The sequence below is a fragment of the Pan paniscus genome, chromosome 8, assembly GCF_029289425.2.
Source record: "Pan paniscus chromosome 8, NHGRI_mPanPan1-v2.0_pri, whole genome shotgun sequence".
Taxonomy (NCBI): domain Eukaryota; kingdom Metazoa; phylum Chordata; class Mammalia; order Primates; family Hominidae; genus Pan; species Pan paniscus.
Genome location: NC_073257.2, coordinates 49,863,172 through 49,888,575, shown reverse-complemented (window position 1 = coordinate 49,888,575; position 25,404 = coordinate 49,863,172). Strand labels below are relative to the sequence as shown.

General features: G+C 34.2%; 1 protein-coding gene across 1 annotated transcript in view; it reads right to left on the bottom strand.

The window, feature by feature from the left end:
• Positions 1-25,404, bottom strand: part of ANKRD30A (ankyrin repeat domain 30A) — a 136,064-nt gene that overhangs the window by 2,140 nt on the left and 108,520 nt on the right. The window contains exons 52-58 of the mRNA XM_055092658.1: positions 23,204-23,232; positions 23,034-23,106; positions 21,612-21,673; positions 20,069-20,159; positions 4,910-5,123; positions 3,427-3,610; positions 1,408-2,325 (exon numbers count right to left, since the gene is read on the bottom strand). Coding sequence (XP_054948633.1) covers positions 1,408-2,325; positions 3,427-3,610; positions 4,910-5,123; positions 20,069-20,159; positions 21,612-21,673; positions 23,034-23,106; positions 23,204-23,232 — 1,571 coding nt within the window. The remainder of the gene's footprint in view (positions 1-1,407; positions 2,326-3,426; positions 3,611-4,909; positions 5,124-20,068; positions 20,160-21,611; positions 21,674-23,033; positions 23,107-23,203; positions 23,233-25,404) is intronic.

Genomic DNA, 25,404 nt, shown 5'->3' with positions numbered 1-25,404 from the left:
GACAAGACATGTTTATTATTGATTTTGTAAATCATCTTATCAAATTAACAATATTTACTTTCAAAAATATCCCCAAATATATTGATTCAGCTTATTTTCTTCATTTGTACACATTGCTGCTTATTACTGAATCCACTTAAGGAGACAAGAAGATGTTATCTTCCTGCCAAACTGGTAGTCTCTTACTAGACACCAGATTCATCCCACTAGTCATTTGTCCCCTAATGAATCTGTAATGCTTCACAACCTACTGAAGTCTCAAAAAAAAAAAAAATGTGGGAAGGACTAGTGGTGGTAAATTCTACACAGTGGAATGCTTTCTCCTTCTTCTGTATTAGAAGCACAAATCAACATCAAAGTTCCTCACATATTCAATCACATGCTGAAATTTTTCCAATAGATTTCTATCTCAGAATAAAAGTATTTTTATTTCAAAGGCTTTAGAGGCCTTAGGTAACCTGGTCTCTGCATCCCTCCTGACCTCAGCTGCTGTGTTTCTCTTCTCTACTCACTTCTTTTGTACTATACATGAACCCTGCCACCCCTCATGAATTGTAAAATGGGGACCCAATGCAAAGCTAATAAATCACAGAGAGCTACATGATCTTTCTCTGGGACATGATAATCTTTGAGCCTTCAAATAGAAATTATGAGCAAATTATTTGTAACAATATTCAAAATAAATTATAAATACCAGTGGGGTGATTAAATCAAATTTGATATTGCTAAAATTCACTACATTTGTCCTAAGGTATTATTTAATAAAACACAGATGCCTTTAAAAATTGAGGTTATAACAATACATAATTTGAGATTCAAATATGTTCAGATTTAAGTCAAATTGACATAAATGAAAATAAAATTCTATCAACTAAAATACATAAAAAGCTACTGAAAAAAAGTATTATTACAAGACGCAGAAATGTATACTTCAAAATATACTTCAAATACACTTCAGTTCCTCTGGAAAATTTAGAATTAACTGTCAAAGTAAATTGCTAAATTGAATCTTAATTTCAAAATACTAATTGCTGATACGGGCATTCCCATTCATCTGCTTCATTGTGGTCATAAAATGTGGCCACAAAGAGACATTAAAACCTTTATTTCAACAGTAAAAGCCAATGTCATTAATGTTAATCTATTAAAAATCTTAAACTCTTAAAATTTCATCAGTGACACAATGTCTTTACTCAAAGTAAAACGTCTCTCAGCTTTAACTTTCATTTGGTGGAAATGAGGCATGTTTCTAAGCTGATATAGTAAGTGCATTTATCATCTATTTATACATACATATATTATATATATATATATATTCAACTAGATTCAGCATTTAGCCAAGGCCAAATATGACTTTAAACTTTCTTTCAGGAAGTTTGACAAGTATTTATATTTTTTGATACTTACTTCTGTTTCTGCTTTCTCTTTTTCATATTGATATATACGGTTTTTTAAATGGTTATTGTAATTAAATATCTCCTCATTTTTCTCTTTTAGGAGATGATGTTGCATTTTCCTCTCAAGAAAATGAATATCAATTGTTATCTTGCTTTTGTTGTCAGCTTTCTTATGTGCATGAACTAATTGCTGTCGAAGCCACATATTTTTGCTTTGTAGTTGAAATAATTTCTGATCTAGAGACTCCTGCTGTTCAGTGTGTTTGTTCACATCATCTTGTTCGTTTTGATACATGTGTTCAGCTTCCTTCATTTGACACTGTGTTTCACATTGGTCTCTTTGTGCATGTTCTGAAACCAATGTATTTTCTCTTAGAGCATCTCCTGCATAATTGAGATTAATTTTTAGGCTTTTGGATTTCCTTTGAGCTTCAGAAAGTGGTTGATGGAGCACCTCATTGTTACATATCGTACTACTCACATCAACATTCATTTTTCTTTGCAAACAAGCATCTCCTGCAATGTGGAAAGCAAGTTCTTGACTTTTTCTTGATGTCACAATTTGATCATGGTCTTGTAGAGCAGAAGCCAGTCTAGGATGGTGTGATTCAATTTCTGTCTCTAGTATTTCTTTGTCTTGTTTTTCCTTCAATTTAGAAGTGAGTATTGTGTTCTCAGCTATCAGAACTTTAAGCTGCCCACTATATTGAGATGCCCTTTTAGTTAATGATTCCTCTTTCAGTTTTAGGGTCATCCGAAGTTCAGCATTCTTTTCTTTTAAAATCTTAATGTCCTCAAAGTATTTATTTTCCTTTTCCTGGTATTGGTGTTTCAGTGTGGCTATTTCCAGTTTTAGCATGGCAATTTCCTTTTTCAACATGCAATTTTCATGTAAGAGATCATTTTCATTTTCATGAGTGTGAGAAACCTAAATAAAACAAAATAAACTTTTAGCTAGCACTCAATAAAATGGCATATCATGGTTCCTCTGAAACTAAAGAATAACTTGTACATTTATACAATGAAAGGGTTTTTATAAGTAGGTATCAGTTGAAGAACCACTGAATCAAAACTTTAAACGCTATAGAGCATAAATTCCCCAAAGTTCAAACATTTATTTGAAGACAACGAATTCATGAAAGTACAAAAGAAATGACTAGAGAGTTTTTAAGAACCTCGGAATTGAAAAAAAAACTTTCCCTGAATTACAACGAGCTCAAAAGCATAAAATAAAAGATAAATCAATTTGACTACATACGAAAATTGGGTTTACACTCTGATGTCTAACATATACTAAGAATCTTAGTGCTGCATATATTTAGACAGATAAAATTTCCCAGAGCTCTTTCAGTTCCTTTTTCCTGATAATATTCTCTAGATATTCTATCTTTTTAAAAAAATATAGTTAATTTTAAGAATTATATTTATGAATGTTTGGTAAGTTGAGACATTGTAACAAGCACTTTTAGTTATCACAATTCTGAAAGGAAAAGATTAAAAATATAAACAAGTTGTAGGATTTTCTCCCAGTCTTCTGAGTCTACATCCAGGACTTCACCAAATCTCAGTTCATTCTACTGGGTAAATATGTAAATATAAAAGAAGTCTTCTATTTCAAAACAAAAGAAAGAAGATAAAATCTAGAGAGCCCTACATAGAAAACCATGAGCTTATTTACTATGGCAGTAACTTTTGCTTCCTCTTGATAATGTTTGAGTCAGTATTAAATGTTAACTAGGAAAAACACTAAACTATGTTGCTAGGAACAAACTACTTACCAATAAATTATCACTAACTATATGGTAGGGATTATCATTGTTTTCAAAAGCTCTTTGTACTGAAATAAGATACTACTTGGATGTCATAACTTATAATAAATAACTGTAGCTACAAATGTGATAGTTAATTTTAAGACAACATTTTTGTTTGATTTAGACCTGAATAATACATACTAAATCAAAGGGATATTAAAAGTAATATTGATCAAATAAAGTTAGAAATATAAAATTTTTATCAGAGATTGATTTACCTGATTCAAATTACTTCCTACACTCTTCAATTCCATATCTTGTATTCTGAGAGCCTGTTCAAGTTGTTGTTTCACTTCTAACTCTTTCCTATGCTGCTCTTCGATTCTTCCTAATTCTTCCCTAATTTTTTCATTTAATATATCGGCATTTCTTCTCTTCTCTTCTTCTTGGTTTAAAGTCAATCTGCCATTAAACATACTTATCTTAAAATTCATTTTGTTAGAAAATAGAATTCATTTTGAGATCTATTTCTTCCTATATTGGTTTATTAGTCCAATAAAATTCCTATATTCTTGAATTTTTTTCTTCCTAGTTCTCAGCTATTTATTACTCCAAACTCTTCCAAATGACATACATACTTGAAAAATAGTGAGAAAAGAACATCTTCCAGTTAGAAAGTTTCTGCTACTATTAACTGCAATGACTGTTATAGAAAAGAATATTGGAAGCTATCCAGTAAATTTATAAGTTGAAAATTATTTTTTAAAAATCTCACGCAGTCAAAATTACTCCTCAATGAGGACAGATTATTTAGAGTTAACTGATTAAAGTGACTGATTAAAGTTAACTGATTACTTTTTATGAACAAGTTTACAGATTTATTAGACATAAATATTCATACTTCTAAAATATGGCAAGTATCCCTAAAAATAATTTTAATATTAAAATCTCAGATTAGGTTAAAGAGTCTAATATCTGTTATCCCATATACCTTTTGTTTCTTTTTTGAGTAATACTTTAAACGTACCTTGTTGATTATTATATATTTTATCAACAAATTTTAAATCTCTTTTAGAACAAGACAGAATATAATATTTAATTAAAGAATAAAAATAGTATGCATTTTTAACATAGAACTCTGAATTCATTTTATGTAGGACAGCAAGAGATGTTGAATAAACTAATAAATTATTATACATTTTCTTTATATTCCATGCACATTAAGATTAAAAGTGTATAATTGAAAGAAATCGAGTCTTGGGGAAAGAAGAATGGCCATTTCACACTCTCTTTGTTGAACTGTAATGAATATACATTTTCTTGAGAACAATTTAGAAGTAATGAACAAATAACTTCTTAAAAACTTCCTATAACTTAACCAAATATTTTTATATTGAAGAATTTATTTCAAGTCAATAATTAGAAAAGTAAAAAAGTTTTACATGCAGTTATGCCTTGCAGCATTTATAATACAGAAAGTTAAAAATCAAAAAACTTAATTTGTTAAGTAAGTAATGGGATTTCCAAATAATGGCCTTCTATATAGCCATTAAAACTGTGATTTAAATAAATATGCATTGAATTATCAGCAGAAGTATTCACATTTAAGAACTTGTATTATTTAAAGAATTTGACACTCTACAAGACAGACATTTTTTTCTCCAGTAAAACCTCAGAAGGTAAGTCAGCTATTACAAAAAGCATCCTACGTAGTTTTAGTATAAATAGCTGAAATATTTATTTAAAACTAGGAAATCACACCTCACACTGCAGAGCTCTTGTTCCCATTTAACTTTTTGGTTCTCTAACCGTGATTTTATTTCTTTTGCTTCTGACAGTTTCTTTTTCAGTACACAAAACTTCTTTTTCATTTGTTCCATTTTTCCTGTAAGTTGTTCACAGTGATCTTTTTGAAGTTCCCTTGCTCTTTCACAAGAATGAACTGCATCCAAGATTTTTGATAGGCTAGTTGAATCTGTCTCAAGGAGGAGATACAAATAAAATATATTAGTACTTTTGGGATATAAAGGGCTGCATATTTTAACAATCACTTATACACTGAACAAATATATATTGATTGCCTACCACGTGGAAGGCATTATACTAAGCTCTGCAGATTAAACAGAAAAAAAAAAAACCTCTCCTCTTGTTTAGCTTAAAATATACTGAAAAGAAAAGCCCCAGAAAAGTGACAATTATAAATTCAGATAGATACTGTAAGAAAACAGATCGCTAAGAATAAGATATATACTAGGCCCACAGAAAATTCCCCTGAGGAATGTATGGCTACACTGTGGAATAAAGATTGAAAAGGAAGCAGTTGAGCAAAGGGGGAAGAAAAGCATTTTAGCCAGTGTGTGGCATGTGCTGAAGCTCTAGTGTAGTCTGACTCCAGCCAAAAGAGAACAATGGGTATTGATTTTTCTTCTTAGCTAAAATAACTAAAAAGAAAACACACAAAATACATTAAACAATTTTTTTAGACAGTGGACATTAGGCAAAGAAGATGATAATCCCTGAAAAACAGAAAAAAAATGGAAAGCAAACCTTATGAATGTTTCAGCTTCCTGCTTTGACAGAGATTCCAAGACGTGACACAGGAAGAAAAAACTGAGGTGGAACCTATCAGACTCTCTTGGTTACAGTGATGAAGCTTAGAGTCTGGTAAAACCAAAGCAGACAAACAAAACAGAACAAAACACTGAGGAGGGGAGAGAGATACAGAAGCAACAGCAAGAAACCCCTGGAAACCCCTCCTACTATTTAGCAAAATAATAAAGATTGCATGTGAGTCAGAAAACTACCTAAGACCAAGCTGGGTCGCGGGGGTCTTACAAAATTAGAGAAAATCACACCTGGTTCTCACATAGTGGCAAGAAGAGTGTCTATTTTTATAGATTTACCTGGAAGACTCAGACTTCACAGGAAAATGAATAGTCAGAAAGGCCTTGCCCCTCAGGTGTGGGGAGTTAGCTCATACCATAAAAAGCAAAAATGAAAAAGATCAAGCTGTTTATAAGTAACTCAACTCTATTCTACAATAAAAATCAAGAAGATAAGTAGAGCAATAGAATATACTTTTAAAAACTAAATTGCACTTGTAGAGATACTAGTTACAATGCCGGAGATGAAAGCTACACTGAGTAGATATGAGCATAGATTGATTTGCCATCAGGAAAGAAAAGATTCACAAATTTGAGACACTAGAGAACTATGAGCAAACTCCCAGCAGGTAATATATAAGTCCCCAAACAGGTAGGAGGAGAGACAGAAAAAAACATTTGAGGAAAAATTGGCTAAATACATTCTAAACTTAATGAAAGCTACAATCCCACAGATCCAGGCTGGGATCTGGCTGGAAGTGAAGAAATGAAAATACACAATTGTAATTTCTTATACCATCTATGATATGATATAATATTACTTGAAGATGGGTTGTGATGAGGTAAATACATACACTATAAATCCTAAAAAAACCACTAAGACAGCAAAGCAAAGAGTTATACCTAATAACCAAATAAACTTATACCACAAAAAGATATGACTAAATCATAAAGAAATATAAAACTAGATCAATAACTAAAAAAGTTATACCTATATATATATATATACATATAAAACTAAATCATAAAAATTACTAAACTAGTCTGAAGGAAGCAGAAAAAGAACAAAAGCAAAGCAAAGAAGATCTGGAACTAATAGAAATCAAACAGCATGATGACAGAAAACTTTCATCATATCAGTAATTACATTATAAATTAAAGTGGTCTAAAAACCTCTGCTCAAAGGCAGATCGTCAGAATGGATATAAAAGTAAGATCTACCTGTGTAATGCCTATAAGAAATAAACTTTAAATATAAAGACAAAAATTGATTAAAGATGAAACAACATATACCACACTAACACTTGACAAAAGAAGGCTGAGGAAGGGTGGTTGTATTAATACCAAAGTACATTTCATAGCAAAAATATTACCAGCAATAAACAAAGTCATTTTATAGTGACAAAGGGTTCACTTAATCAAGAAAACATAACAGTCCTAAATATTTATGTGCATAATAACATAAATCCTTCAAAATACATGATACAAAAATAGAACTGCAAAAGAAATGGACAAATGCCCAAGTGCGGTCTAAAATTTCTAAACCCCTTACTCAAGTGGTAAAATAAGAGGCAGAAAATCGGCAAGAATGTGATAGACTTAACATCATTCTTCAGAAGTACTCAAAGACTATATTCTAGATCATATCTTAATAAAAGGATTAAGAAGGATTTAAGTCATACAAAACATGTTACCTGACCCAAAAGCAATCAAATTAAAAATCAATAATAAAAAAGTACCTGAAACAACTCAACTATTGGAAATTAAGTAACATACATCCAAATAACCCTGGGTTGGTTCAAAAATAATAAAAAGGAAAATTAGAAAGTATTTTGAACTAATTTCAAATGAAAACACAACACATTAGATATTGTAAAATGCATCTACGACAGCACTTAAATTAAAATTTTCAGCACTGAATGTCTACATTAGAAGACTCTCAAATAAATAACTTTGACTTTTACCTTAAGAAACCAAAAAAAAAAAAAAAAAGAAGAAGAAAAAAGTAAACTCAGTGGAAGCAGAGGAAAGGAAATGATGAATATCTGTACTGGTTTGAATGTTTTTGTCCTTGCAATTTTCGTATGCTAAAATCAAATCATAGAGGTGATGTTATTAGGAGGTAGGAGTTTTGGGATGTAATTAGGTCATGAGGGCCAACCCTTCATAAATGGATTAATGCCCTGATAGAAATAACCCCAGAGAGCCTCTTTACCCTTTCTGCCATGTGAGGACACAGGGAAAAACAGTGCATCGATGAATCATGAAGTGGTACCTATTCAGACATCAAATCTGATGATACCTTGATCTTGAACTGTGCAGCTTCCACAATGGTGAGAATTCAATTTATGTTGCCGATAAGCTCTCAACTACAGATTTTTTAAATAATAGGCAAAGAGAACTAAAACATCAGAGATGGAACGAATAAAACGCAAAAATGATAGAAAACTTGAACAACACCAAACACTTTGAAAGGATCAATAAAAGCAAAAGTCTATCTAGCCAAACTAGCTCTTGAAAAGAAAAACTACAAATTACCAAGTTTGAAAATGAGTTAATGTGACATTCTTTCAGATTCTACAGATACTTAAAAATACATGGTAATAATATAAAATTTATGTGAATAAACATGACAACTTAGACAAAATTGACAAATTCATTGAAATGTGAAAATTACCATCTGATCTTTGACAAAACTGAAAAAAAAGCAATGGGGAAATAATTCCCTACTTAATAAATGGTGTTGGGAAAGCTAGCTGGCCATATGCAGAAAACTGAAACTCGACCCCTTCCTTACACCTTACACAAAAATTAACTCAACATGGATTAAAGACGTTATTTCTGAGGGCTCTGTTCTATTCCATTGGTCTATATCTCTGTTTTGGTACCAGTACCATGCTGTTTTTGTTACTGTAGCCTTGTGGTATAGTTTGAAGTCAGGTAGCGTGATGCCTGCAGCTTTGTTCTTTTGGCTTAGGATTGACTTGACAATGCGGGCTCTTTTTTGGTTCCATATGAACTTTAAAGTAGTTTTTCCAATTCTGTGAAGAAGGTCATTGGTAGCTTGATGGGGATGGCATTGAATCGATAAATTACCTTGGGCAGTATGGCCATTTTTACGACATTGATTCTTCCTACCCATAAGCGTGGAATGTTCTTCCATTTGTTTGTATCCTCTTTTATTTCATTGGGCAGTGGTTTGTAGTTCTCCTTGAAGAGTTCCTTCACATCCCTTGTAAGTTGGATTCCTAGGTATTTTATTCTCTTTGAAGCAATTGTGAATGGGAGTTCACTCATGATTTGGCTGTCTGTTTGTCTGTTATTGGTGTATAACAATGCTTGTGATTTTTGCACATTGATTTTGTATCCTGAGACTTTGCTGAAGTTGCCTATCAGCTTAAGAAGATTTTGGGCTGAGACGATGGGGTTTTCTAGATATACAATCATGTCATCTGCAAAAAGGGACAATTCGACTTCCTCTTAAGAAGATTTTGGGCTGAGACGATGGGGTTTTCTAGATATACAATCATGTCATCAGCAAAAAGGGACAATTCGACTTCCTCTTTTCCTAATTGAATACCCTTTATTTCCTTCTCCTGCATGATTGCCCTGGCCAGAACTTCCAACACTATGTTGAATAGGAGTGGTGAACCATCAAAAATTGAGCGAAGGATATGAACAGACACTTTTCAAAAGAAGACATTTATGTAGCCAAAAGACACATGAAAAAATGCTCATCATCACTGGCCATCAGAGAAATGCAAATCAAAACCACAATGAGATACCATCTCACACCAGTTAGAATGGCGATCATTAAAAAGTCAGGAAACAACAGGTGCTGGAGAGGATGTAGAGAAATAGGAATGCTTTTACACTGTTGGTGGGACTGTAAATTAGTTCAACCATTGTGGAAGTCAGTGTGGTGATTCCTCAGGGATCTACAACTAGAAATACCATTTGATCCAGCCATCCCATTACTGGGTATATACCCAAAGGATTATAAAACATGCTGCTATAAAGACACATGCACACATATGTTTATTGCGGCACTATTCACAATAGCAAAGACTTGGAACCAACCCAAATGTCCAACAATGATAGACTGGATTAAGAAAATGTGGCACATATACACCATGGAATACTATGCAGCCATAAAAAATGATGAGTTCATGTCCTTTGTAGGGACATGGATGAAGCTGGAAACCATCATTCTCAGCAAACTATCACAAGGACAAAAAACCAAACACCGCATGTTCTCACTCATAGGTGGGAATTGAACAATGAGAACACATGGACACAGGAAGGGGAACATCACACACCAGGGCCTGTTGTGGGGTGGGGGAGGGATCGCATTAGGAGATATACCTAATGTTAAATGATGAGCCAATGGGTGCAGCACACCAATATGGTACATGTATACATATGTAACTAACCTGCAGGTTGTGCACATGTACCCTAAAACTTAAAGTATAATAATAAAAAAAATTCTAGATTAAAAAAAAGATGGATTAAACACTTAAACATAAGACCTAAAACCATAAAAAGCCTAGAAGAAAACCTAGGCAATATCATTCAGGACATAGGTATGGGAAAGACTTCATGACTAAAACACTAAAAGCAATGGCAACAAAAGCCAAAATTGACAAATGGGACTTAATTCAACTAAAGAGCTTCGGCACAGCAAAAGCAACTAACATCAAAATGAACAGGCAACCTACAGAATGGGAGAAAATTTTTGCAATCTATCCATCTGACACAGGGCTAATATCCAGAATGTACAAGAACTTAAACAAATTTACAAGGAAAAAACAAACAACCCCATCAAAAAGTGAGCAAAGGATATGAACAGATACTTCTTCAAAGATCACATTTATGCAGCCAACAAACATATGAAAAAAAGCTCATCATCACTGATCATTAGAGAAATGCAAATCAAAACCACAATAAGATATCATCTCACGCCAGTTAGAATGGCAATCATTAAAAAGTCAGGAAACAACAGATGCTGGAGAGGATGTGGAGAAACAGAATCGTTTTTACACTGTTGGTGGGAGTGAAAATTAGTTCAACCATTGTAGAAGAGAGTGTGGCGATTCCTCAAGGATCTAGAACCAGAAATACCATTTGACCCAGCGATCCCATTACTGGTTATATACCCAAAGGATTATAAATCATTCTATTATAAAGATACATACACACATAGGTTTATTGGGGGACTATTCTCAATAGCAAAGACTTGGAACCAACCCAAATGTCCATCAATGATAGACTGGATAAAGAAAATGTGGCACATATACACCATAAAATACTATGCAGTGATAAAAAAGGATATGAATTCATGTCCTTTGCAGGGACATGGATGAAGCTGGAAACCATCATTCTCAGCAAACTAACACAAGAACAGAAAACCAAACACTGCATGTTCTCACTCGTAAGTGGGAGTTGAACAATGAGAACATATGGACACAGGGAGGGGAACATCACACACCAGGGACTGTTGGGGATGAGGGGCTGGGGGAGGGGTAGCATTAGGAGAAATACCTAATGTAGGTGATGGGTTGATGGGTACAGCAAACCACCATGGAATGTGTATACCTATGTAACAAACCTGCACATTCTGCACATGTAACCTAGAACTTAAATTATAATATAAGAAAATTTTTTTAACTAGGAATGACAGTATACTGATTCTGGCAAAGGTTCAAAGGAAATTTTTATGTAAAAGATCCAACTCTCTTTTGCCAAAATATAAATGATGTCAACAATAGGAAAATAAAATCTAGTCAGTGTCAAAAAATATATAATATCTCAAGAAAAAATAGTTAACCTGCATTGCCCTAAATATATAAACGAAGATTAAGTCATAGTTAAAAGTCTTCCTACAATGAAAAGTCCAGGAAAAGAATCCTACACTGGTGAGTTCTACCAAATATTTTAGAAAAAAAGAGATATAATTATAAACAAACTCTACCCCTAAAATAAAAGAAAGTATGACATAGTTTGGATGTGTGTCCCCACCAAAATCTCCCATTGAAATGTCATCTCCTATGTTGGCAGTAAAGCTTGGTGAGAGGTGAATGCATCATGAGGGAAGATTTCTCACAAATAATTTAGCACCATGCCTTTGGTGCTGTACTCAAAATAGTGATCCTCATGAAAATTGGTCATTTAAACATGCATGGCACCTCCCACCTCTCTCTCTTGCTCCTGCTCTGGCCATGTGATGTGCAAGTTCTTCCTCACGTTCCACCATAATTGTAAGCTTCCACAGGCCTCCCCAGAAGCAGAGCCCCATGTTATGCTTCCTGTACAACCTGTAGAACTGTGCGCCAATGAAATCTATTTCCTCATAAATTACCCAATCTCAGGTATTTCTCTATAGCAATGCACAAATAGCCTAATACACAGTACATTTCAACTCATTGTATAATGCTAGCATTACTCTAAATCAAAACCGGATGATATTATTACAAACAAGAGAACTGCCTTATGAACATGATTGCAAAAATTCAACCAATTTGTGAAGCAATAATGATAACCTTAGAAAGATGAGTGTATAAACTGTGCTATAGTCATACAATGGAATATTACTAAGGACTCAAAAGAGATGAACTATCAAGCTATGAAAAGACATGAAAAGGGTTAAATGCATATTTCTAAAAATGACATTATCCAGAAAACAAAATTATGTATAGATAGAGTAAAAAGATCAGTGGTTGCCAAAGGGTTGAGGAATAAAGTCGTGTGCTGATATCCTGTGTTTTTTCAGCTTTCAGAACTTTTGGCTCATCTTTCTAATCTGAAAAGAGAGTCACTTCTTCTATTTAAGTTTACTTTCACTTGCTTGAGACATGTTATCACCTTGGAGGGTGTGGCTTTAACATATGCTGAAGAATGCAATTTGTTTCTGAGTGCTGTCAGGGGAGTCAGCCTCTGTATGATTCTTTTGGTTATATGTAAACTTAGTATGGTGGTTTTCCCAAATGCTAGTTCTCATGGCAGCATACTGGGCAGGTGAGAAGGCCCTCAATTTGCTGCAGAAATGAGAAAGTGGAGGTCTCAAGAAGCCTACATCATTTTCCTATCCACACTTGAGTCAGCAAATTTTGTAATGGGGTGTGCAGTGCAACCTCCCAGCCAACAAATGGTGACCGCAGGTTAGAACGTACTGTGGCAGAAGCGGATAAGAATATGCTTTGTCTTTGTTTTACCGGTAGGAACTCTCTGTTGCCTCAGGTTGTCGGCAAGTCTGTGTAATGCCCAGTGCCCTGAATTCTCTACTCAGCTCCAGAAAGAAGGACGAAGCTGAGCAAAACTACACTGACAAGCTGGACTGGACTGACAAAACTGGCTTGATGTTTGGATACCCTAATGAGGGGCACAGGCACCAGCCAAGACAAGGGTCTCAGGAAAAGCTCTTAGTGAATTGCAAAGAGGCTCCCAGAGGAAAGAGAAAATGCAGCATCAGTTCTATGTCCTGAGTGGTCATGAATGGCTCTGCTTCCTTATCAAAACCCTGACCTAAGACTCATAAAGAGCTCGTATGATTTTTTTTTTCTTCAAAAAAGCAGTCTCTTGTCTTCCTTTCCCCACAAAAAACACACTATGTCTGATAGTCACCATTTACCCAGATACGTTTAATTAAATATCAACCCTCATTTTCTTTCAGGAATTAATATTTTACTATTACTTTCTTTAACTGACTCAGGAAACTTTATGACATAGTTTGTTTTCCAGGATAAATTATTCATCAATAAGATTCTTCAAAGATATATATACTTTTCTATCAATGAAATTTATGTCTAGTCATTTAAAGTTTAAAGAGGTATGAGACTATTCTGTCAATGAATTATACAGACATGGACTTTAAAACACTTTATTGAATATATTTTCAAAAAACTATTATAATGATAATGATATAGTCTCTTTCTAATGTACCAATATATTAAGAATGTACTTGTGATAAATGTACTTTGGATAAATATATTAGAAATTTATATAAAAATAATAGCCATAAGTGACCTAATTTTTCACAAGTTAAAAAAAAAAGTCTAGGTTCAAACTATATCAAAAGTGTGCAGAGTCCCAGGTGACAAGAAGTAAGTATGTAACTATTTTCCTTCATAAACAAAAACATTGAGTTTAAAATTTTTAAGTGACAAAAGAAAAAAGCAAAGAACACACAAGGAAAATTTTACAAGCCATTTAATCATTTAGAGCCCATTTATCATATGGCATCTATGAATCTCACACATGGCTAACATATACTGGTTATAAATTGTGAGAGTTTCTGAAGTACAAGATACACTTCAGAATCACTTATATCATTAAATTACAAACATTCATCATATTCTTTAATTTATCTTATAATTGAGAAGGTACACAGTTACAATGAGAGTTTAGCTGAATGTAAAATTGATGTCTCATCAACGAAAGTATAATGAATTTATGAGTATGGATGTATATTAGAAAATAATGGTAAATAAAATATTCATTGTTTTCCATACACGTGGTGTAATTTTATGCCTACATTTTTTTGCATCCTCTCACTTATCCATCTGAATGTTTTTTGATCCCCTCATGTAAGAGGGCATATAAAACTCATAAAGAAAATAATGTATAAAAAACTTTCAATATTGAAATATGTATTCAACAACTTAATTGTTAAATATGAATTAAGTATAAATAACCATTTTTATTTTGAAATCAGTATAATATTTATGTAAAAATCAGTTTTAGTATTCAAGTAATAAATTTAGCATTTTTTTGTTTGTTTCTAAAATCAGTCTGATTTGATTTATCATGTTAGTCTCTAAGAAATTTTTATTTTTTCATTTTTATTTTTTTTGAGATGGGAGTCTCACTCTGCCACCCAGGCTGGAGTGCAGTGGAGCAATCTCAGCTCACTGCAGTCTCTGCCCCCTGGGTTCAAGCAATTCTCCTGCCTCAGCCTCCTGAGTAGCTGGGTTTACAGGCATGTGCTACCAAGCCCAGCTAATTATTTTTTGTATTTTTAGTAGAGACTGGGTTTCACCATGTTGGCCAGGCTGGTCTTGAACTGCTGACCCCAAGTGATCTGCCCGCCTTGGCCTCCCAAAGTGCTGGGATTACAGGCATGAGCCACCGGGCCCAGCCTTCTAACAGATTTTATAAAGCAGCAATTTTACAAAAAAAAGCCCTATGGATTCATATTCAAATTTATCTCACTTAAATAAATAATATCAACAAAACATATCTCTATGAATCCTGAAAGTAACAGAGAAGAGTAATGAGTCACTGTGGGAGTCGCCAAATCTAGTAATACCTCCTTCTTCCAATACTCTCCAGAGCACACACAATCTCATCTTCTGGAGTGCAAACATTCCAAATGCATCTGAAGTGAATTCACTCAAGTTTCCTTCTCAGAAACCTCAAAATTAAGTTCTTAGCTTCTTCCCCCCTCCCACTTCATGCCTCACAATTGCTATTCTTTAGCAAAATAATCTCCGGATCTGTGGTCTTGATTCTTTCCCTTCAACACTTTTTAAAATAAATTTTCCTACCAGTTTCTTTCTCTTGTTCAGAAGTAATATAGTGCATCTATAAATTCTGTTTTTGCTTTTTAACCTCTTTCTTCTCCTCTTCTGGCTAAAAACATACTCAGATATAAAATCAAAATAATGCTTTCCCTTGACTCTGTTATCTCTTGACATTCTATCCAATTGCTCTTCTTCCAAATTATTTCAGTGAAAACTCTATACCTTCGCTACTCAGTGTACAGTCCAAGAACTACCAGCATCAGCATCATCTGAGAATTTATTAAAATTGCATGACCTCAAGTCTGCTGAATCAGAATGTGCACTGTTAACAAGTTTTATAGCTCATTTCTTAAAGTTTGAAAACTTCTAGACAATACTGAAAAATATATATACATGTGTGGCTGCTCATATATGCTCATATTCACCAATAATAGATAAAACACAGCTTCACATAGTCAGGTAATTCCATCTCCAATGTCTTCCACAAGCGTGTAAGTACGGGTGGAAATTTTTTTTGTTGTTATTATACATTAAGTTCTAGAGTACATCTGCACAACGTGCAGGTTTGTTACATATGTATACATGTGCCATATTGGTGCACTGCATCCATTAACTCGTCATTTACATTAGGTATTTCTCTTAATGCTATCCCTCCCACATCCCCCCACCCCATGACAGGCCCCCGTGTGTGATGTTGCACTTCCTGTGTCCAAGTGTTCTCATTGTTCAATTCCCACCTGTGGGTGAGAACATGTGATGTCTGGTTTTCCGTCCTTGCGATAGTTTGCTCAGAATCATGGTTTCCAGCTTCATCCATGTCCCTACAAAGGACATGAACACATCCTTTTTTATGGCTGCAGAGAATTCCATGGTGTATATGTGCCACATTTTCTTAATCCAGTCTATCATTGATGTATATTTGGGTTAGTTCCAAGTCTTTGCTATTGTGAAGAGTGCTGCAATAAACATATGTGTGCATGTGTCTTTACAGTAGCATGATTTATAATCCTTTGGGTATATAACCAGTAATGGGATCCCTGGGTCAAATGGTATTTCTAGTTCTAGATCCTTCAGGAATCACCACACTGTCTTCCACAATGGTTGAACTAGTTTACACTCCCACCAACAGTGTAAAAGTGTTCCTATTTCTCCACATCCTCTCCAGCACCTGTTGTTTCCTGACTTTTTAATGATCGCCATTCTAACCGGTGTGAGATGATATCTCATCGTGGTTTTGATTTGCATTTCTCTGATGACAGGTGATGATGAGGATTTTTTCATGTGTCTGTTGTCTGCATAAATATCTTCTTTTGAGAAGTGTCTGTTCATATCCTTTGCCCACTTTTTCATGGGGTGTTTGATTTTTTCTTGTAAACTTGTTTAAGTTTTTGTAGATTCTGGATATTAGCCCTTTGTCAGATGGGTAGATTGCAAAAAGGTTGCCTGTTCACTCTCATGGTAGTTTCTTTTGCTGTGCAGAAGAAGCTCTTTAGTTTAATTAGATCCCATTTGTCAATTTTGGCTTTTGTTGCCATTGCTTTTGGTGTTTTAGTCATGAAGACTTTGCCCATGCCTTTGTCCTGAATGGTATTGCCTAGGTTTTCTTCTAGGGTTTTTATGGTTTTAGGTCTAACATTTAAGTCTTTAATCCATCTTGAATTAATTTTTGTATAAGTTGTAAGGAAGGGATCCAGTTTCAGCTTTCTACATATGTCTAGCCAGTTTTCCCAGCACCATTTATTAAATAGGGAATCCTTTCCCCATTTCTTGTTTTTGTCTGGTTCATCAAAGATCAGATGGTTGTAGATGTGTGGTTCTGTTCCATTCATCTATATCTCTGTTTTGGTACTAATACCATGCTGTTTTGGTTACTGTAGCCTTGTAGTATAGTTTGAAGTCAGGTAGTGTGATGCCTCCAGCTTTGTTCTTTTGGCTTAGGATTGTCTTGGCAATGCAGGCTCTTTTTTGGTTCCATATGAACTTTAAAGTAGTTTTTCCAATTCTGTGAAGAAAGTCATTGGTAGCTTAATGGGGATGGCATTGAATCCATAAATTACCTTGGGCAGTATGGCCATTTTCACGATATTGATTCTTCCTATCCATAAGCATGGAATGCTCTTCCATTTGTTTGTGTCCTCTCTTATTTCGTTAAGCAGTGGTGTATAGTTCTCCTTGAAGAGGTCCTTCACATCCCTTGTAAGTTGGATTCCTAGATATTTTATTCTCTTTGAAGCAACTGTGAATGGGAGTTCACTCATGATTTGGTTCTCTGTTTGTCTGTTATTGGTGTATAAGAATGCTTGTGATTTTTGCACATTTATTATGTATCCTGAGACTTTGCTGAAGCTGCTTATATCAGTTTAAGAAGATTTCGGGCTGAGACAATGGGGTTTTCTAAATATACAATCATGTCATCTGCAAACAGGGACAATTTGACTTCCTCTTTTCCTTATTGAATACCATTCATTTCTTTCTCCTGTGTGATTGCCCTGGCCAGAACTTCCAACACTATGTTGAATAGCAGTGGTGAGAGAGGGCATCCCTGTCGTGTGCCAGTTTTCAAAGGGAATGCTTCCAGTTTTTGCCCGTTCGGTATGATACTGGCTGTGGGTTTGTCATAAATAGATCTTATTATTTTGAGATACATCCCATCAATACCTAGTTTATTGAGAGTTTTTAGCATGAAGTGCTGTTGAATTTTGTCAAAGGCCTTTTCTGCATCTATTGAGATAATCATGTGGTTTTTGTTTTTGGTTCTGTTTATATGATGAATTATATTTATTGATTTGCATATCTTGAACCAGCCTTGCATCCCAAGGATGAAGCCAACTTGATCATGGTGGATAAGCTTTCTGATGTGCTGCTGGATTCGGTTTGCCAGTATTTTATTGAGGATTTTTGCATTGATGTTTATCAGGGATACTGGTCTAAAATTCTGTTTTTTTTGTTGTGGCTCTGCCAGGCTTTGGTATCAGGATGATGCTGGCCTCATAAAATGAGTTAGGGAGGATTCCCTCTTTTTCTATTGATTGGAATCATTTCAGAAGGAATGGTATCAGCTCCTCCTTGTACCTCTGGTAGAATTCGGCTGGGAATCTGTCCAGTCCTGGACTTTTCTTGGTTGGTAGGCTATTAATTATTGCCTTAATTTCAGAGCCTGTTATTGGTCTATTCGGGGATTCTCCTTCCTGGTTTAGTCTTGGGAGGGTGTAGCTGTCCAGGAATTTATCCATTTTTTTTCTAGATTCTCCAGTTTATTTGCATAGAGGTGTTTATAGTATTCTCTGATGGTAGTTTGTATTTCTGTGGGATCGGTGGTGATATCCCCTTTATCATTTTTTATTGTGTCTATTTGATTCTTCTCTCTTTTCTTCTTTATTAGTCTTGCTAGCAGTCTATCATATTTGTTAATCTTTTCAAAAAACCAGCTCCTGGATTCATTGATTTTTTGAAGGATTTTTTGTGTCTCTATCTCCTTCAGTTCTGCTCTGATTTTAGTTATTTCTTGCCTTCTGCTAGCTTTTGAATGTGTTTCCTCTTGCTTCTCTAGTTCTTTTAATTGTGATGTTAGTGTATCCATTTTAGATCTTTCCTGCTTTCTCTTGTGGGCATTTAGTGCTATAAATTTCCCTCTACACACTGCTTTAAATGTGTCCCACAGATTCTGGTATGTGGTGCCTTTGTTCTCATCGGTTTCAAAGAACATCTTTATTTCTGCCTTAATTTCGTTATGTACCCAGTAGTCATTCTGGAGGAGCTTGTTCAGTTTCCATGTATTTAAGTGGTTTTGAGTGAGGTTCTTAATCCTGAGTTCTAGTTTCATTGCACTGTGGTCTGAGAGACAGTTTGTGATAATTTCTGTTCTTTTACATTTGCTGAGGACTGCTTTACTTCCATCTATAATTTCTATTGCGTTGCCCCTTTCTTCTTCTCCGCTGGCTAAAAACATACTCAAAAATAAAAGTAACATAATGCTTTCTTCTGACCCTTTTCTGTCCTGACCTTCTATTCAATTGCTATTCTTCCACATTTTTCCCACAAAAGACCTCTCCTCAGCTACTCAGAGCAAGGTACAAGGACCACCAGCATCAGCATCACCTGAGAACTTATTAAAAATGCAGAATCGCAAGTCAGCTGAATCACAGTGTGAATTGTTAACTAGGTTTTCCGCTGATTTTCTATGAAAATTTCTGGTCTATACGGAGTGAATATGACAAATTATATACATGTGTGGCCATGCAGATATGCTTATTATCACCTATGGCAAATAGAACACAGCTCTCCATGGTCAGGTGCTTCCATCCCTAATGGCTTCCCACCAGTGAGAAAGACATTAAGAGTCAGAATACTTTTGCTGTAATTCTCTGGTAAATTTTGGTACTAGGTCACTTTATATTCTTCCCAAATTTCTAACCACACCCAATCTTTTCCTAAACAATCATTTCATCATCCTCCATTATATAAACCTGATTCTTGTTCCTTCATGTACTCTCTGTACACTCTGTCTTCTTCAGTCTTCATTTCCTCTTTTACTACTTTCTTCTTTCTTATTTTCTCATTGTCCTCAGGTCTTGGAATATCTTGAATTCAAACTAATAATTCACCTCCTTCTCAGCACTCTCAATATAGTCTTTTGCCAACACCTGATGAGACATATAACTTATGACCATTGCACTTCTCTTTTTTTCCATGGTTTGCATTTAGGAGGTAATTTTCTTCAGCTATTAGAGCATATCCTTCCTCATCAGTTTAGAGAAATACTTGGTCAAATGACCTTTTAAATAAAAGATGGTTCTTACCTTCTAATTTTCCACTTATTTTATCTATTTCTTTTTGATGTGTAGCCTTGGGTAAACACACATCCTTCTGTGAAACAGTCTCATGGAGACTCTGTTAAAAGTAATATCAATAAATAATTTCAATGGAAAAATCCTAATAATGAAGATTATCAAAATTTCCTAATTAAAATCTTTTTTTTAAAAAAATGTCCTATTTTGCAAGCAATTCAACTTAAGAGCAGACACGTATAAAAAAACAAAACATTTTGATAGAAAACCTCACATAACCCTCTCTACATCAAGCTGATCTTTACGTCCATGTGGCCATTAACTCAGTGACTGAGCAGGAAAAACAAATCATATACACGAAAAAATTCAATCGTGCATATTTCAAAACGTATCTCTCTTAAAAATATCTAACTTATGTTGTCGTCCTCATCAACAATAAATATGACATTTCAAACAAAATACAATACTCTTGCTACTTGCCATAACAGATACTGCATTAAACATGTAAAATATGCATGATCATACAATTGTCTAATGTTAAAAATGATGCCTGTCATGAAGAGAACTTTTAGAGTCTGTCATATAATGTATGCACAGAATGTTGAAAAAGCTGCTTTATTTTGATAAACAAGGGCTTAAAATCAGCAACAAGTTTTTGACAAAATTTATGGTGATAAAAAAGTGCTTGAATAGAATGCGAATGCAGTAAGAAAAAAATTATGTCATGTCTAAATAAAAGCAAATAAGTATTAAAGTCTTTTTGTCCAATTACAAATCAGATAAAATCTACCTGTCTATTGACTTCCACCCTTTGCTGTTACCACCAGGCAGCAGCTGCTTGTTTCTAACAGGTCAGATACTTTCTATGTCTTTCCACAGTTGTGATCTTAAAATACATCATTATTATTTGACGCTCATGCTGCTGCAGCTTGACGGTCATAAAGGGACTCAAGGAGTTCTATTTGTGAAAATATAATTTATATTTTTCAAAAGACTACTCAACCAATACTCTTGTTATTATACTCCCACAAGGTTTCCTACTCCTCATGCTTTTCTTTCTGCTGAAATGTTCCTTCAGATCTATACTGAACAATAAAGATATGTCAATACGTTCAAGTCCCAGGCATTAACTTTTCAGGTCCCAACTTTTACAATACTGCAGCTTAAACTGTCTCTCTATGAATCCAATTAGAACTTTTGTACATCTAGATATAAGACAGAATCATATATTTGCCCATAGCTGGACTCAGTGTAATTCTTTTGCTTTTAGACAAACGTACTTCAGATCCCATGTGAATTTCTAGTGAATTCTAACCCTTATTACTTCCACTGTACCACACTGGCTTCTTAAATTAATCCTACAAATTTGCACAATATCACTATGAAGCAGTAATCTACTTAGCACATAGATTCTCTATTAAGCGTATTCTGAAAAATATCAAAAATAATTTGGGGGTGACATATGCAGAGGTGAGAAAATAAAGTATAAGCATCTGATTTTATGTTTTCATATCATGCAATACTAATATTTAAAAAAATCAATAACACATAGTACCTCAGAATTCCAAGAATTTTCTTCAACGTTCTTTTGTTTTGATTCTGAAGGGAACATCTGATCTATAAAAGGTTAATCACAGATACATTCATGAGAACATTTCTCTACTATATATTTTAAAAACATATACAAATCTACTTTCATTCACGAATCTGTGGTTCCTCCTCTGTAGCCCGTATATTCTCAGCATAGCTAACGTTCATATTTCATGCAGAGTGTCCAAGAAACTTAAATCATACTTTGGTAAGCCACCGTTTTCACTCATTTTTGGAAGTGGACCCTGGATAGTTTCAGAGATACAACGTGTTGCAACACCATATCTCTAAGAAGTTCTGGGGCATAGTTCAAATTCTTGGTGGAATGCATGATTGAACAAGGAAATATTTTAAATATTTTACTTTTAATTTCTAATAACTAAAAAATCAGCAGATAAAACTAACCTTTTAAAGATGCAGAAATCTACATGTTTTCATTTTTATTTATTACTTATCAGCATAAAAATTGTGCAGTTAACTACGGAACTGTCATAAAATGGAATTTTATAAATAATCTAATATTAAAAACACAGTTAATTGTGTCCTTTACGGATGTCTCTTAAAATTATAATGCTGATCAAAAAAGAATGTTGCCGAACATTACACTGCACAACCATCTATGTATTAGAAGTTGAAAAAATTTGTACATATTAAATATGACCACGCACACATGTTGTAAAATGTTTAAACATGCATAAGAAGAGTTTTAAAATATAGTTTAGAATATTGGTTACTTCTGGGCAATAAATGGTACCAGTGTAAAAAGACTCTAAAGCCAAACACTTCAGAATCACAGTTTCATGAAAAAGTGTGTTTATCAATTATTCATAAAGAAATGAATAATTCCTTTCCTCATCTTTACAAGGTAAAGTTACCACACACATACACAGGCACACAGGCAGACACACACACAGAAACACACAGAGTTCACTAATCCGAGTTATTGATTTTCTTAGGATTCTCAAAGTGACAACACCGGAAACGAGGTAATTCAAGTTAAAACACAAGGGTTATATCAGTAAAAGATGGGATCCCCAAAATAAACCGTGGAATTTGAATCAAGTTTCGAAGAACTAAAAAAAGAAATTGGAGTTTCAACATTCACCTTCTTGAATCTTTAAGAAATACAGAAGTTCAAAATAGAAAACATTACAGTTTCAGGATACAAAAGTAGAAACATCTGAGATTAAGGCTACATTTTTAAAAAAATATTGAAAATTACTGTGCTTGTAATACCAGCTTTTCAAACATCAATAAAAGTATTGGCATTACCTAGATCAAAACTTTTCATCAAAGTTGAAAAAACTAAAGTATTGGGGATAGAAAGACCATCAAAATGTCCAATATTGAAATATTGGTCTTTGCATAGTTACATTGAAAAATTTACCTGCTCTCAATGTTTGCTCATTCTTCGATTCCAAGGCTTTATTTGGAACAGACTTTTGCATTTCAGTGGCAGGCTAAATGCGGTTGGAAGCAAAATGATTAATAAAGAATGTATACTTCACAAATACATAGTTAATAAGTCATTCAAAATGAAATCATAAAACTAAATACCTCGAAGGCAGATGGCTTCTCGGGAGGCTCTAAAAAGCAAAAGAGATTTATCATCAATCATAAGTAAATATGACAAGCCAGCCACAAATGAATGCCGTGATAGTATCTAACTGACTCCTCTTGCTCCAATTGGAGAATGAATACTTTAGATTTGGAAAGTTTTCTTTTGGTTTGTTTAGGACACACACACGACAAGAATACACTGAAGAAAATATAAATACACGTTTCACAGATCATGCAGTTAAGACTTCAAAAGCGAGATTGTGTTTCACATGTAAAAAGGGTTGATATGAGAAAATAAATGTCAAAGCTGAACATGGAATGCTACGCCACGCACTTAATGAAACAAATTACAATCACTTATATTATTCCATTCATCCTGTTCTTTAATATAGCCTATCTTCGGAAAGGTACATAGTTATGATGAGAGTTCAGCCGCATGTAGAACTGACATCTCGTCACTGAAGTGTTATGAATTGATCAGCTTGGATATACACTTAGGTCATAATACTAAATATGAATATTCATTTTTTCCATAACCATACGGTGTAATCATATGCCTTTATTTCTGTATCCTCTACTTTATCCATCTGAATGCTTCTTGATCCACTCATGCAAGAAGATGTGTAAAACTCATCATGGAAATACTCTATACTAAGCTTTCAATATTGACATATTTATATAAAAATTTATTGCAATAGATGAATTAAACATGAATAACTTTTTTTATATTGTTAAGTCACCACAATATTTATCTGAAAAAGCAATCTTATTATTCAAGTATAAATTCAGTATTTTTTCAGTTCCTACAATTCGTCTGGTTCAGTGTATCATTAGTCTATAATAAATTTTTGTGGAATGGCAATTTTACCAAAACAACACACTTCCTTAAACATAAACCCAATGTTCTTAGTTTCCAATATATCTCATTTCAATAGCTAACATCAACAAAATATATGTATTTGTCATGCCTGATTGTAACAGAGAAACCTAAAGAGTCACTGTGGTTACCCAAATTCTAGTAGGACTCCTGCTTCCGGTAGTCTCTGGAGTGCCCACAGTCTACATTCTGGAGTGCAAATAATCTACATGCATCTGAAGTGAGTTCACTCAACTGTTTTTCTCAGAGTCTCCAGAATTACCTGCCTACATTCTTTCTTGTTTGTCCCCTGTTACCTGCCTAGAATGCTTCTACTAAAAAAAAAAAAAAAAAAACATAGAAAATTAAAAAAAAATCTCTAATTATGTAGAATTCTTCCCATCCAACACTGTTTCAAATTTATTTGTTCAACACTTCCTTTCTCTTTGTTTAGTGATAGTATCTTAAATCTATAATTGCAGTTTATCTTTTCCTTCTTCTCCTCTGGCTAAAAGCATACCCAGAAATAAAAGCAATATAATGCATTCTCTTGACCCTGTTATGTCTTGACCTTCTATCCAACTGCTCTTCTTCCACTTTTTTTCCCATGAAAGGCCTCTCCTTTTGCTACTCAGAGCAAGCTCCAAGGACCACCAGCAGCAGCATCGCCTGAGAAATTATAAGAAATGGGTGCCACCACGTCGGGCTAATTTTTTGTATTTTTAGTAGAGACAGGGTTTCACGGTGTTAGTCAGGATGGTCTCCATCTCCTCACCTAGTGATCTGTCAGTCACGGCCTCCCAACATGCTGGGATTACAGGCGTGAGCCACCGTACCCGGTCACCATTTTTTAAATAAATATGTGTAACTATCTTTTGTTTATGTTTTCTAAAGTAATGTGGTTGACAATTATATTAGGTATACTTTAAATATAAAACTGCTGGAGTTACAACCAGATGGTTTATTCTCAAGGCATCAATATCTTCTGAACTAGCATGTGAAGCCGTGGAGAATTTTCACAATTTATATGAGAAATGTGATCATAAACTGAACTACTTCTTCCCATGTAAACAGATGAAAAGTCTAGATCCTCTCTAGGGAAAAAGAGAGCACAGTGCCATGAGACACAAAATGAATCTGTAACCAACTCTTTTCATAATAAACAAAATTTTGATTTTGTTTGATTTATATCTTTTTAAAAAAGAAAAAGAGAAAAAAGACTCAGACGTGCAACTTCAGACATTATTTCATATACAAGAGCCCATTTGTTATTTGGCACTTTAAAACCTTACGCATTTTTGAAAATTCCTGTTCTAACTTCTGATCTGAGCATCTCTGAAGT